The 13,880-nt window shown below is 50.0% G+C and overlaps 1 protein-coding gene and 1 non-coding gene across 2 annotated transcripts in view; both read left to right on the top strand.

The window, feature by feature from the left end:
* The window catches only part of SLC16A10 (solute carrier family 16 member 10), a 118,981-nt gene that overhangs the window by 98,893 nt on the left and 6,208 nt on the right, over window positions 1–13,880 (top strand). Inside the window, exon 4 of the mRNA XM_075553986.1 lies at window positions 5,667–5,810. Within this exon, the coding sequence (XP_075410101.1) occupies window positions 5,667–5,810 (144 nt within the window). The remainder of the gene's footprint in view (window positions 1–5,666; window positions 5,811–13,880) is intronic.
* Window positions 10,288–10,394, top strand: LOC142453917 (U6 spliceosomal RNA). The gene has a single exon (XR_012785472.1). It is a non-coding gene; the product is annotated as a U6 spliceosomal RNA (small nuclear RNA).

Here is a 13,880-nt window from a genome sequence, read left to right as displayed (position 1 = left end):
CTGGGCACCATCAGCTTTCTTCACCACATTTGCTTATATACCCACTTTCTCTTCAGCAATCATGTTAGGAAGGTGAGCATCATGGAATACCAGTTTAATAGAACAAAGTGCATTGAGGGAGTCCTTGAGTGGAGGTCCAATGTTCTTCTGCTACCTTAATACTAAACCTATAAATATATGCACATAGATCTATTTCCCCCATCATCATATAAAAATATATTTACATACGCACATGCTTGTATTTGACCTCTATAAATGCCCTTTGCCTCCTAGTTCTTTCCTCTATTTCCTTTTACCTTCCTCTTATCCCACTGTCATGCTCAGCCTTCATTTGGGTTTCAATAATTCCTCTCGGACTTACATTGTCCTTGATCAAGCCCCGCCAGGCGTCCTACACCCTCCTCACCACTGATTTTGGATCACTTGTTGTTCCCTAGTCCCTGAGTTTGTTAACACCCACTTCCTTTCCCCCTCTCCCATGTCCTGAGATCATGGAATTCTTGTACAAGCTTCTTGAAGTCTCCCTTGTGTATCCATGTTTTCCTTTGTTCTGCAAAGGCGGGTGTGGTTCTTTTAGTCCAACAGTCTGCGTGTCATCGGTGTGGTGAGGTGAAATTGCTTCTCTATGGGTCTTCTATCCATTCCTAACTCCCACCAAGTGATTTGGTGGAACCATGCAAATAAGGTGTAAGAACCCTCACTTGGGGATTGGTCAGCTTGGCCATTCCTCTGAGTGTAAAGGAGCCATCTCAGAAGCATGGACAGAGACACTCAGGGCCATCAAGGAAGAGCAGCCAGCAGAGGAACGTGTACGCCACCCCTACTTAAGGAGGCAGAGAAATCAGAGGCATGAGACAGAGCAGAGGAGCCTCACCACTGATAGTAGGAGACAGTGATATGGAGCAGCAGGTGGAATTCCTGGCAGAGATCAAGGGACCACATGTCTGAGAGGCCGAGGACCAGAGAGAGATGTGGCTGCTGGCTGAGGAGAGGGGCCACTGTGGACCAAAGACTACATCCTTAATGTTTCCTGATTTTGGCTTGTGGCAATCTGCTAACTTCCCTAAGAAACCCCACAGTCATGAATATTGTGTGTTCTGTGTGGCCTTGATAGTGGATTATTGAACCCAGCAGAGGAGTGCAGAGAGAGGAACGCTTGGTGTCAGAATAGGGTCAGGCAGGGTGGGCAGGGGAGGCATGTCTGACCTCTGCCTGTGGGCAGTCAGCCTAGGGCTGGGTGGGGGTGGATTTTCCTTCTCCCTGTGGAAGGTCAGCTATGGCCCCATGCCATTTCCCCACCAGGTTTCCTGACCTCCTTCATATGTCTCTCCTCTGGTACTTGAGTTAGCTGCCCCTGCAAGTTTGCCTTCAGAAATAATCTGCAAGTTTGCCTTCAGAGGCTCATCAGCTATTATTCTTTATCATTTTACTCCTGTGTACCAAAACCCCAGAGCAGGTGGCAATGGTCTGGGTGAATAAATTCGTCTGAGTAAATAACACTGTCATTAAGTGGATGCTGACTCGGCGACTATAGACAGGGTCGAACTGCCCCTGCGAGTTTCTGAGACTGTAACTCTTTACAGGAGTAGAAAGCTCCGTCTTTTTCCCAAGGAGCAGCTGGTGGTTTCAAACTGCTGGCCTTGCGTTAGCATCCCAGTGTGCAAACAGCATGTCCCCAGGGCTCCTGGTGCACACTGACAGGAGGTCATTACCGGGACTGTTTGATCAGTGGCATCCTGCTCTGCACGTGTGTGCCCCTGCAGGGATTTAAGGGTGCCTGTCAGTGAAATGACTCGGAGCCGCCTTCTACCACGTCTTCTTTTAGGAAAGCCGGGAAGCTCGAGGGTACACTGCTCCCACTGTCGGCTTTCTTGCAGTTGGCTTTCTATCGCGTAAGTCTCTTTGTGGCTTTGTCTCTGAGAGCTGGGGACCCAGCTTGGGCTTTTGGTGGACGTGCCCATCTGAGGCCTCCAGTGTCTGGCACTGCAGCGCCCAGTGGGAGAGAAGCCCTGGGTGAGGTCAGTCTAGTGAGGTGGCCTCTGGTTTCGGCTGCAGTCCCTGCCCTCTCAACAGCCGGACGTGCCTCTGGGAGAGGCCCTGCCCTCGGCTGACTGGTCAGAAACCACATCTTCCCTGGTGAAGAGAAACGGAACCCCTTTCCCATTTTTCTTCTTCACCCCATCGACACAAATGAACAGTTATTTGGGGCTGTGGGGTTCTTTGTTTTCTTTGGATCACGAAACAGTAAACCGAGTTTCACACAAAGCCAGGGAGGGCGTCTGTGCGCCACAGAAGTCTCTGGACCGGTGGCAGAGACATCCCAGGAGCTGGCAGTGGTGGGGGGTGCCAATCTGCAAGATTGTCACCTGTAGGCTGGACCCCTCATTAAACACATCTTTAAGAACATCAATAAGTGAAAGACCAACTCAGACAAATCTCTAAACAACAATCTGAAGAAAGCGTTTGCCGCGGGGTAGAGTGGTCAGAACGTAGGATGAGCCTGGGTTTCGAGGACTGAGGTGACAGCATTCCCATGCCCTTCTCCACGCAGCCGTCTGCCGTGAGAACCTGGTATCTGGGCTTCCTGACAAACTGAAGGGCAGGCTGGGCTCTGGGGGGAAGCAGGGGGCAGGGCAAACCAGGCTGCCAGCAGCGCGTGGGGGCCCCGTGGTCTGTGCTGCCTCAGCGAGCAAGGACCCCAGGACCCACAGGCCAGCCCCTCACCTCGTCAGACTTTGCCTGCCCCCCTCCCAAATTCACTTACTCACTGATCCAAGACACTTCTTTAGTTTTACCAAGATTGCTGGCAGGTTGAGGGTGGGGTGGGAGGAGGGTCAGAAGCCAAAGTTCTTGCCTAATTTAAATGACATCCATAATCACAGCATTCACTGAAATAGTGCCCTGTATAGCTTAAAAATGAAGTTTCCATTTCAGCATAATTTAACCCTCCTTCAAAAGGCCCAGCCGAACAGAACAGATGCTGATTTCATCATCTCCTTCTAAGGATTACAAAGCAGGTGAAAAGACCCACTAACAACGGGCACTCGCAGTTTCGCAGGCAGGTGTTCGTAGTTTCATGAAATGAATGACTTGTATGAATATTAAAGAATGTCTTATGCATATTACAGAGTGTCACTTAAATGTGATAATAGATGCTTGTGAATGCTTCCCCAAGTGGATTAATATATGAGTCTGAATTAAAATTCCAAACAAAAGCCAATGGAGACACATAATTGTATCCCACCTGTCTTTAGTTAGCTCCCCACCCCACCCCCCAAACACACACAATTGCACTGGAATGCACCCCTCATGACTTGTGGGCCTGTACTTGGAGGGGAGAGTTAAGGGTCTGCACACATAAACCAGTGTGAGGTCACCTTCATCAACAGCTGGCTAGTTTTTGCAGCCACAAGCGAGTTTCTTAGCCCAGATCCCTTCAGGAGGAATATCATGGGAGCCACACAAATAACTTTATTTCATTAACCCAGTATAACCAAAATACAGTGTCTACATTGATTTAATACAAGAAATGATTTCCAGTGTCTCTTCCCACCGGGTTTTAAAACATGTTGTGTAGTTTACACTTCCAGTGTGTTTCAGTGTGTTGTCACCACATTCCCAGTGCCCAGTAGCTCGCTGGTGGCTCTTTGCTGCCTGGCTGGACAGCACAAATGCTCTTGTGGTGCACTGAGGGGGCAGTGAAGGAGAAGTACAGTATCTAGCAGGAAGGCTTTAGAGGCCAGAATAGGTGTTTGAACGGTACTCTGACGGCTATTGGAGGTTAAGCAGAGAAGTGACATCTTAGATTTTGAAAGTCATCTGATGGTCTCAGGGCTTATAGTTTAGGAGTTGGGGGTTCAGTCAAGAAGGGTGGTGTTGTGTCCTGGGGAGGAGGGCTAAGAAGCACACTGACACCCTGGGGGATATTGACAGAAGGAAGTATGTCTGAGAAAGATATCAGAAATGGGCTCCCAGGGATTTGATGGGGCTCCTGAGTGAGGAGAGGGAGAGATGGGATCGAGGTCGTCTTCAGGGTTCTGCCTTGGCCAGTGGTACCCACAGCACTGAGGCTGGTGGGGGCATCTGGAATGACGTGGGTGTGGGTAGACCTTGGGTTGTCTTTGGAACAGGCTGGTGGGTCTACAGTTTGATGTGGGAAGGGGTTGCTTGGAAAGGACTAGGTGGGACCAGCCTCTTAATAAAAGCATGCATGGCGACTCTCCGCCATTAACAAGCAGGTACAAGGCTGCGCAGTCAAGGAGGTCCTCCCAGGAAGGTGAAGTTCCAACAGGATCCTACAGAAAGGGGTAGGACTTACAAAGTCCAAGGAGCAAGAAGGGAAGAAGGGGTGGAGGCATGTTGGAGGTGAGAACATCGCACTGCTTGGAGACACAGTGAGTGGTAAACCATCCTGCCGGCTCTGAACGGCTTAGGACTGAGATCAAAGCTGGCCTAATGCAGTCGGCAGACACCTTGTGTTGGGCTTGTGTAGGGTTGGATCCCACAGGGCTCTAAGTCTGAGTTAGGTGCCAATGCCTCCACATATGACTTCTTAAAAGGGGGCCAGGTGCTGGATTTTTTGGCAGCCACCAGCCTAAGTGTAGTGGTAACTGCTCCCTTTCATGAGAGTGTATGCCCTCTCTCCCAGCCAGTCTGTTTTTCTTGGGTCTGTTCATTTTCCTGGGGCATGCAGACCTTTGTGTGTGTGGGGGGGGGGGGGGGGGGCTGGCCTCTCAGCCAGGGATCGGTGTACAATCACAAAACGATAGAACAGATTCTTGAGGACTTGTACCAAAGGAACCCTGGTGGGATTGTGGGCTGTTAACAAGGTCTGCAGCCACTCTGCGGGAGAAAGACAAAGCTTTCTACTCCTATAAAGAGTTACAGTCTCAGGACCCCCAGAGGCAGCCCTCCCCTGCCCAGTAGGGCCGCTGTGAGTGGGAATTGACTGGCTGGCAGTGACTTCGAGGTAGTTGAATAGCAAGCTAAGGGAGGGGCAAGGTTGCATAAGGAATTGATGAACATAGTAACATGTTTAGGAGGGGAGCTCTGAATCCACGGGGAACATAGAAGGTAGTTACTAGTTTTGAAGGAGTGGAGAGATGATGGTGTCAAGGGTATGCGAGTGTCCCGAAAAAAATGCAATGGCGATCTAGGAGAGGACACCAGCATTGCTTTTGCTGTCACCCAAGAATGATCGGGCCCATGACACTTGCTCACAAGCCCCAGGACGCAGGCTGCTGGAGGTAGGGAGCAGTTTGGTCTAGGTATTCCTAGGACAGAGCAAACTCTAGATTCAGTTCTTTAGACCTGATTTTCAGGGGAGCTGGGGTCACGTGCCCGGCCCTTGGTTGGCCTCGGTTTTGAGTTGGGAGGACAGGCTTGTGCTGTGTGTTCAGAGGACTGTTGGCTTCGCCCTGATGGCTCAGTGTGGCTAACAGGGTCAGTGGGGTGCACCCCTGGATTAACCACTGCCTCATCACTGCTTACACAAATTCAGTCATGTGAAGTTCTTATGAAAAGTGACAACAGAGCGTGTAAACATTTCAGCGTGGGTGAGGTGAGAGTTCCCAACATTGGGGAGCTGCACGAGCATTTTTTGTCAAAGCCTCAGAGCCCGGCAGCCCCCACAGTATTTAGTGTGGATTTCCCTCTCTGGTCTGCAGATGAAGTACGTGAACGAGAAGTTTAAGGATGAAAGCAACAAAGAGGTGCTTCTCATGTGCATTGGCATCACCTCCGGAGTCGGGCGGCTGCTGTTCGGACGGATCGCGGACTACGTGCCTGGAGTGAAGAAGATTTACCTCCAGGTAGGTCTCGGCCCCTCTCCCCACCTCCAGACAAGGTCTCCTGTTGCCCGCCGCTGGTGGCGCGTACTTCTAATTTGCTGAAGTTCTCCTGAAGAAAGGAGCAATGTTTCCGAGAGTACATGTGGGCGAGCGCTGTGGAAGAGGCCAGTGGGCGGTCTCACAGTGCCAATGGCCAGTGTGCTACACATTTCCCCGTGGACTCAGTCTGGGCCCGGGGCTTGGGGGCATGTACACGTCTGTGCCCTTTGCAGTGCCCTTCCTGCCAGGTTTGCGTGTGTGCCCTGAGCTGCTGTACTAAAACCCCCCTCTCCCCGAGTGCGGTGGGGTACACTGAATGGATGGTCCACTCCAGGTCTCCACTGACACCCCTGGGCCATGCTGCGTGCTATGCCCGGGTCTGCACCCCTAGGGAGACAGATAAACCGTGCAGGTGCATGGCGTGATAATGGGTGTGGCAGAGGGGTGTGTGGAAGCGGAAGGGCCAGTTTCCGAGCCCCCATGAGGGGGCTGGGCAGGCTGTGTTGAGAGATGAGTGCCGGTTCGACAGATAAGCCAGGGGGGTTTCCCAGCAGAGCAAGCCCCCCATGGGTGCAAAGATAGGGATGGGTGACATGTTAGGGAAACTGGAAGGTTTGATGATGGACTGGTGGGGGTGGGGTGGGGGGTGATGAAGACCCTTTATAAGTACAAGAGGATGGCCTCTATCTTAATGGACCATCAAGAAGGATTTGAGGCGGGCTGTGTTCTATATAGATGACTTCAGGAACTAAGAAGGGTGGGCTGGTGCGTGGAGGCAAGCGTAGATAGTTCCAAACTGCCCTACAGTGTAGGAGTTGTTCTGTTTTCTATGAAATGGCCTGAGGGAGAAAGCCCATGCAGACCGAAAGTAGTTGCTGTCCCTAGGGCCACGTGGGAGGTGGGGAGTGGCTGCCATGGGCAATGGGGGCCATGGAAATGTTGGGTAGTCGTGAAGTTAGGTAGTCATGAAGGCTGTACAACCGGGCGAGCACACTAAAAACCGTTGAAGTGTGCTTGGAATGAGTGGCTTTGATGGCATGTGAATTCATAAAACTGTCGTTTTATGTTTTTAAGTGGAAGCAGAGTGAGTAGTTGGGAACCAATAAAGCAGTCTAGGCAGGAAGAACCGAGGTGGGGGGTCTTAGGATCAAACAGGGAGTACAGTAAGGATACCAGGATGAGCGCTCCCAGAGCCACCTCCTCAATCGGGCCTAAGACGCCATGGCCTGGCCAACAGAGGAGCTGCTATTGCTGTTTCGTCGGGAGCAGTAACGCAGAAAAGGCGGCTCAGATGGTGGAAGCCTGTGGAGCTGCGCCTGGAGACTAAGGACCTGCCGAGGCCATGGAAAGGGGGTGGGTGCCAGGCTGAGGGGAGCATGACAGTGGACAGCAGTGTCAGTAGCTGGTGACCAAGACTAAAATGTTTTCTTTGGATGTAGCAACAGAGTGCCCTGACAGAGGGTACACCGCTCCAGCGGAGTGGTGGGAGGGGGTGGTGGGGTGGGGAGGAGACAGCCAGGCCCAGTTGTGCAAATGGAAATAGAGACAGCTTTGTCTTGAAGGCGGGTGTGGAAGGAAGGTAGAGGAGAGCCAGGGGGAAACTTGGAGTTTGCGTGGCCAGCATTTCTACTCCTCCGAAAGGCAGAGGCAGTGTCGGAGCAGAGCCTTGAAGGAGGTGGAGTTTGGGACAGGAGCCCGATGGGAACCGATTTCCATTAAAGTTGACTTGAGTAGCTGCCACCATTTAGTGGGCACTTCCATGTACCAGAAATGAACTGAGTGCTCCGTATGCATGACGTCACCATTTCTGTTAATAGATGTCTCACTGAGTTGGCAGAAGCCACTGTGTGTGTGTGTGTGTGTGTGTGTGTGTGTGTGATCTCTTTTGTGTATAGATCCAGGCAGACAGCCACAGGAAGGTCACCTGGCTAGCAGGTAGTCTAGGCAGCTGGTCGAGGGCGACTTTTTAAGATGAATTTACTGTATTAATGATCCTTCCCCCTTTATCTGTACCGCCCCCCGGGTGTCCTGGCCCAGCAGTTAGCAGACCATTTAGTCTTGTTCTCAAATGTCAATGAGCCCTCTAGTGGGAATTCGTTGTATTACAGACTCTCAATTTCCTTTCGTTCAAAAAAATGCTGAGTACCTATCATCTTGGTTTGTGTTCTGCCCTCTGCACCAGCCTATCCCTGGTGAGATAATTCAGCAAGACAGACATGGCCTTACCGTTCCAGGAGAGGGTGTGGGAAGGAGTCAGAAAATTCTGAGGGGTGGGATTATATGGAACCTCGAAAGCCAAGGTGAAGAGCTGTTAGTGCACTGGGCCGTTGTTGAAGAATTTGGTAATCTGATTTCACATTTTAAAGTCACATCAGTTGCTCTGTGTGTGGAGGCTGGATGACAGGGACCGGGAGCAAGGATGCAAGAAGAGGACCAGAGTTGGAGTGCCGCGGGACCTGCTAGATGCAGAGCTGACGCGGCAGATGGGGAACGTGCCAGATTCAAAGCTTAGTAGGAAGGGGGTCGCTGCATGGTGAAAGCAGTCATGAAGGCTAGGTCCTGGTTTGGATTAGGAATTCTTATGTGTTCACTTACTATCTGTAACAGAAGAGTGCGGTCATTAGCTGGGGGTTCTGGCTTGGGATTGGGAATGGCCTACTTCCGCTGTCAGCATGTTTAATAGGTCCCGCATCTTCTTTATGGAAAATGTCAAAGAGAAGGCACTTGGGAGAAAAAGACAAAGCCTGTGTATTCCTCAGGAATCTTGAAGTCCCTGGAATAAGCTGACTTTCCTCTGGAACAAGTTTGTCGGTAAAGCTTTGCACTCCAGCACATGGCTTATGTTTGAAAGCACATGTTTCTGGTTTGCATTTTCTCCCTGTAAATTGTGAGGAGGTAATCTTAAATGAAACAGGGGGAGGGGGGTGGGGGTGGAAGGACCAAAGAGAGTGCAAGGTCAAGATGAAGTAGAGTAGGAGACAAAGCCGTGGGCCTGGGGAGAGAGAGGGTGGTGTCAAAGGCCCTGCGGTGGATGAAGTCATGGGTACTTTCGTACATTGACAGTGGACTCCCAATTTTGGAAAGTGGTTTCCTTTCCAAAGGTGGGGTAATCAGGCCACCTGCAACACATCCTTGGGGGATACGTCTTCATGTACGTCACAAAAGAAAACAGCCTTTCCAAAACTGGCCTGGCTGGCTGGCAGCTACACAGCTGAGGGCTACGTCAGTATCGTGGGTTCGATCATTCGTTTGGGGTGAGGAGGTAGCCACAGTGTGACTTGCTTTAGGTTTTACCTCACCCACCCCCGTCCAGATGGGGCGTGCTGTCTGTGGCACCCGTGCTGAGTCAGACTGAGGGCGCACAGAGGCCTTGGGGGTGCTCTGTGCTGCTGGGAGCTGCCAGTGGGCACTACCTTGCAAGCCCGATCACACGGGAAGTACCATGGACTTGGCCACCAGGACACTGGAGTGCTCTTGGAGGTCGCCCCCCTCTGCCTCTCCTTTTTCTGGCTCCCCGTCACTCCCAACTCCCCAACACTCAGTGTAGATTTTGATTCTTGGCTCTTTCTTCTCTGCTGCAGCTAACTCCAGGCAGGGTTGGACTCTGTTCATCTCTTTCCCTCCCTCCTGCCTGGCTGCCTGCCTGCCCGCCCACCTGCCTGCCTGCCTTACCCACCTGCCCACCTGCCTTTTGGCCCAGCTGCTAAGGGGCCGGGTGGTTCTGCTCCTCAGCTTCCTGCTTTACTTTGGTGGCGTGTTTTCACAGACATGCCCTCTCCCTGCTGTCATCTGTTCTAGCTGTGGCTGTTCTCCAACCCTGTTCCCTGGAAGCCAGCTCTGGAGGTGAGTAGCAGCCGGGCCTAGCACGCAGGTCACAGACACGCTTCACAACCTTCTCTCATGGCCGATATCTGGTCACAGTCAGCCAGGGCAATGAACTCACCTGAGTCTGCCTGGATCCAGAAGGCAGCTGTAACACTAGAGGAGCCTGAGCAGGGAACAGAGTGCTGGGCTTCCCAGCCCGTGTAGCGTGCAGAGTACAGTCGAGCAGTGCTTTGGGCAGGATGCTGGCTGTGGAGTAGGGTGCCCCTGGGCACGTAGTGACAGGAGCTAGAGCAGAGGGTGCATGATGAAAGCCCGTGTCAAGGGCCCAGCCCAGATTGGATGATCAGTAAATCTTTACTAATCGTTGCTCTGTCAAATACTGCAAATCATTAGTCTAGAAAAACCTGAAGGCCAAGCCTGATTGGAACAGGTCTCAGGAAGTAGCCTCCGGTTGCTCAGAATTTGGCTTGTAGGGAAGAGATTTTAGGAGTTACAGTTTGTGCTTTTGCTTAAGGGCTCTGAATTTAAACTTCCTGGGTCCTGGTTATTTTAGCCTAACAACTCTAAATGTTGAGCCATTCCTTTTAGAAGAGATGGCTGAATGGCATTATCTACAATAAAAATACTCACTGCCGTGCTTGCTTCGGCGGCACATATACTAAAATTGGAACGATACAGAGAAGATTAGCATGGCCCCTGCGCAAGGATGACACGCAAATTCGTGAAGCGTTCCATATTTTTAATTGTATGAGCAGAAAAAAAAAAAGAGGACCTGATGCAAAGGGCTTAAGTGGAGAGCAAATGCTTTGAGAATGATTGGAGCAGGGAATGTGCAGATGTGCTTTATACAATTGATGTATGTATATGTATGGATTGTGATAAGAGTTGTATGAGCCCCTAATAAAATGTGAAAAGAAAAAAAAAAATACTCACTGCCATCGAATCAGTCTGACTCATAGCAACCCTATAGGACAAAGTAGAATTGTCCCTGTGGATTTCCAAGACTGTATTTCTGTACAGGAGTAGAATGCCTCAGCTTTCTCCCAAGGAATGGCTGGTGGTTTTGAACTGCTGACTTTGGAGTTAGCAGGCCAGTGAGTAACCACTATATGCCACCAGGATTCCTATTATCTAGAGCAGGGGCTGGCTTGCAAACTTTTGAGATGGAAGAGCCAATCCTGTCCCTCAATTTAAAAATTATTCAAGAGGCATAAATATATTTTTGCAAACATCACCATTATCTGAATAAAAGCCTTTACAATTTTTATAAATGAAACTATAATGGCCTTATTTCCATTTCGACTTTTACTTCAGAGTGGTGTGCATACCAAAAGAGCTGCCATCATGTGGCTCAACAGCCAGTTTGCTGACCCTGCTCTATGGTAATAATGGTCACAGAGCTTCTTCCCGGAGCGAGAGCTTTAATGGGAGCGGGACATATTCAATTTAAGGTGGAAATCTTGGCTCTTTAGCAGGCTTTAGGCTCTCTGGGTGCTAGATGCTGTGTGTGAAGACCGGCTCATCTTTCAATGCAACTTTAAGCAAGACTGAAACTACAGAAGATGAGTTTACAGAAATAATCAGGGATGAGTCTTGGAGTCGTCGGTTCTAACCAGAAGGCAGGGCTGAATCAGAATTGTGGCTTCAGCAGGATCTTCGGGCTGAATGTAGTCGGTCCGAGCGGCCAGCTCAGCAATTTAGGACATTTATTTTATTCTGTGGGGATAATCGGTAACATTTTCTTGGAGGACACAGGGACATCTTGGGGGCTTATTATTAAAAAGTTTAGGAGCATTTAAAATGTCAATGGTGAAGAAAAAGCGGGGAAAGTTCTCCTGAGGAGTTTTTCCTATGATGATGTATGTGCCTGCGAAGAATGAGCAAGGACTCGCAGGAGAATTTCACTGGAAAACATTGCCATCCACTCCCCAGCCCTGGTCTGCCGCAAACACGAAGAACACTGACACGGGAACATGACAGCGCCAGCACTACCTTGAGGGCGGGGTGTAAATCAAAGAATGCGGGATTCTTTGGGGGAAGGGCAGACAGATGGAGAAGCATACAGACCTCGATGGGAGGATATGTTGAGTAACGGTGGTTTCACATGTTGATTTTTTTTTTGCAATAAAGCTGTCTGTGGGTGTGTAGCAATGCTTTGTACCACACCCTCATGAAAAGCAGACGAACCCAGTCTCCGGGAAAGGCCTGGAGCATGCGACCCCAGTTGCTCAGTGGCTTTTCCTGAGGACGAGAGTGGGCATAGATTGAGACATAAGGAAGCTGAAGGAAGCTTGTCATATCTCACTATGAATTACCACTCTAAGGGTCGAACTGTTTGAAGAATATATTCATGAGTTAGTTTTGTAATTTTGACTTTTTGTCACTGATGACTTCCAGACCCATCTTCCTGTATGAGCTTCCTCTTCTGGTTTCAGGTAGAATTGGCGTGGCCAGTGCCGATCTAGGCTTTTCATTATCCCATTTGTTTACACACACCTTTCAAGCATGTTACATTTTTCTGAAACTACCTGAGGGTGAGTGCTTGCACCTTTGAATTAAGTGTTGACAAAGAACATTGACAGGCCCATGGGCTGCATGAACAAGTCTGTCTTGGAAGAAGTACAGCCGGAGTGTGCTTGGAAGTGAGCGAGCCTGCCAGAACTTCATCTCGTGTGCTTTGGACGCTTTATCAAAAGGGACCATGCCCTGCACAAGGATGTTATGCTGGGTCAAGGGTCAACAAAACAGAGGAAGACCCTGGACGAGATGGATTGACCCAGTGGCGCAACACAGGCTCCAGTTTGACCATACTGGTTAGGACGGTGCAGGGCTGGACAGTGTGTAACTCTGTTAGACACGCACAGGGCCGCTATGAGTGGGAGGCAACAGGACACCACTAACAGCAGGAAAGCTCTTTCCCAAATGGTACCTGCTACTTGGTGACCCCTTGCCTCATTCTAGCTTAGATGAGCGACTTCAGAGTCTGTGGGGAAATGGAATGTTTTCATGAACTTGTGGAAGCCCTTCATATATTTCTATACAGATATGTCATTGCGGACATATTGACATTGATATAAATCTTAGGAACAAATTGTGAGGATGGCTGGCGCAGGACCAGGCAGTGTCTCCTTCCTTCGTGCATAAGCTCGCTGTGGGTTGGAACTGACTCGATGGCCTCTAGTAGCAGCAATCGTGAGGTCTGAGTAAGGAACCCGAGGCCCCACAGTCTCATCTAAGTTGTGGCTCTTGGTCTACATGTGTCACATGCCAGTTCCTCCACCGGGCAGAAGTGGCAGTACCCATGCGCCATGGAGGGAAGTTGAACAAGCTCACTAGGAAGCACTCTGGAAGGACTGTGGCCTCTGTGCTTTAGGAAACCCAGTAGCCCAGCTATGTGGCCCACACAGCCTCTCCGCTTTGTGGTGGAATGGCCGAATCTGCTTCCCGGATTTCTCCTGTGATTGGTGTGTAGCCAGAGGCTCGCAAGCCTGGAAACTTTGCATTGAAGGAACTGAAGGAGCAACATGGGAACCTTAACTGTGACCAGTTATATATATGTCTGTCTCCAGAAATGCCTTCTGCTTACTTCTCTGCCAGATTCAGCTCCTCAGCCCCACCCTCCACCCCCCGTGGAACAACACTTAGATAGCTGAGCAAAACTTAAACGGACATTTCTCCCAGACATCGTGTGTGTGTGTGTGTGTGTGTCTGTGTGTGTGTGAGAGAGAGAGAGAGAGAGAGAGAGAGAGAGAGAGAGAGAGAGAGAGAGAGAGAGAGGACAGCAATGGGAAAGGCTACAGCAAAAAGCGATTTTTGTTCCTATGTAAGTAAACTAAAGAGGAATCCTTGCTTTAGACCAGTAGTTCTCAACCTTCTTCATGCTGTGACTCTTCAATACAGTTCCTCATGTGGTGGTGACCCCCCCCAACCATAAAATTATTTTTGTTGCTACCTCATAACTGTAATTTTGCTACTGTTATGAATCGGGCGACCCCTGTGAAAGGGTAGGGGTCGCAACACACAGGTTGAGAACCGCTGCTTTAGAGCCTGTGATATGACAGGAGATAATTTCTTGGAAAGTATTAAGAAAAGGCAACATATTCATCTAACTTTTACTGCCTTATTAAATGCCAGTGCCAGCTCCTCGAGATTAGGGGCCTTAGACTCCCTGAATTAAATATAACCATAGCTGCTGTGTGAGGGGGAAAATGATTGTGTAAATTAGTA

This window comes from Tenrec ecaudatus, chromosome 7 (genome assembly GCF_050624435.1).
Source record: "Tenrec ecaudatus isolate mTenEca1 chromosome 7, mTenEca1.hap1, whole genome shotgun sequence".
In the NCBI taxonomy this organism is placed as follows: domain Eukaryota; kingdom Metazoa; phylum Chordata; class Mammalia; order Afrosoricida; family Tenrecidae; genus Tenrec; species Tenrec ecaudatus.
The sequence above is the reverse complement of the archived record's forward strand: the minus strand, read 5'-3'. Positions and strand labels throughout refer to the sequence as shown.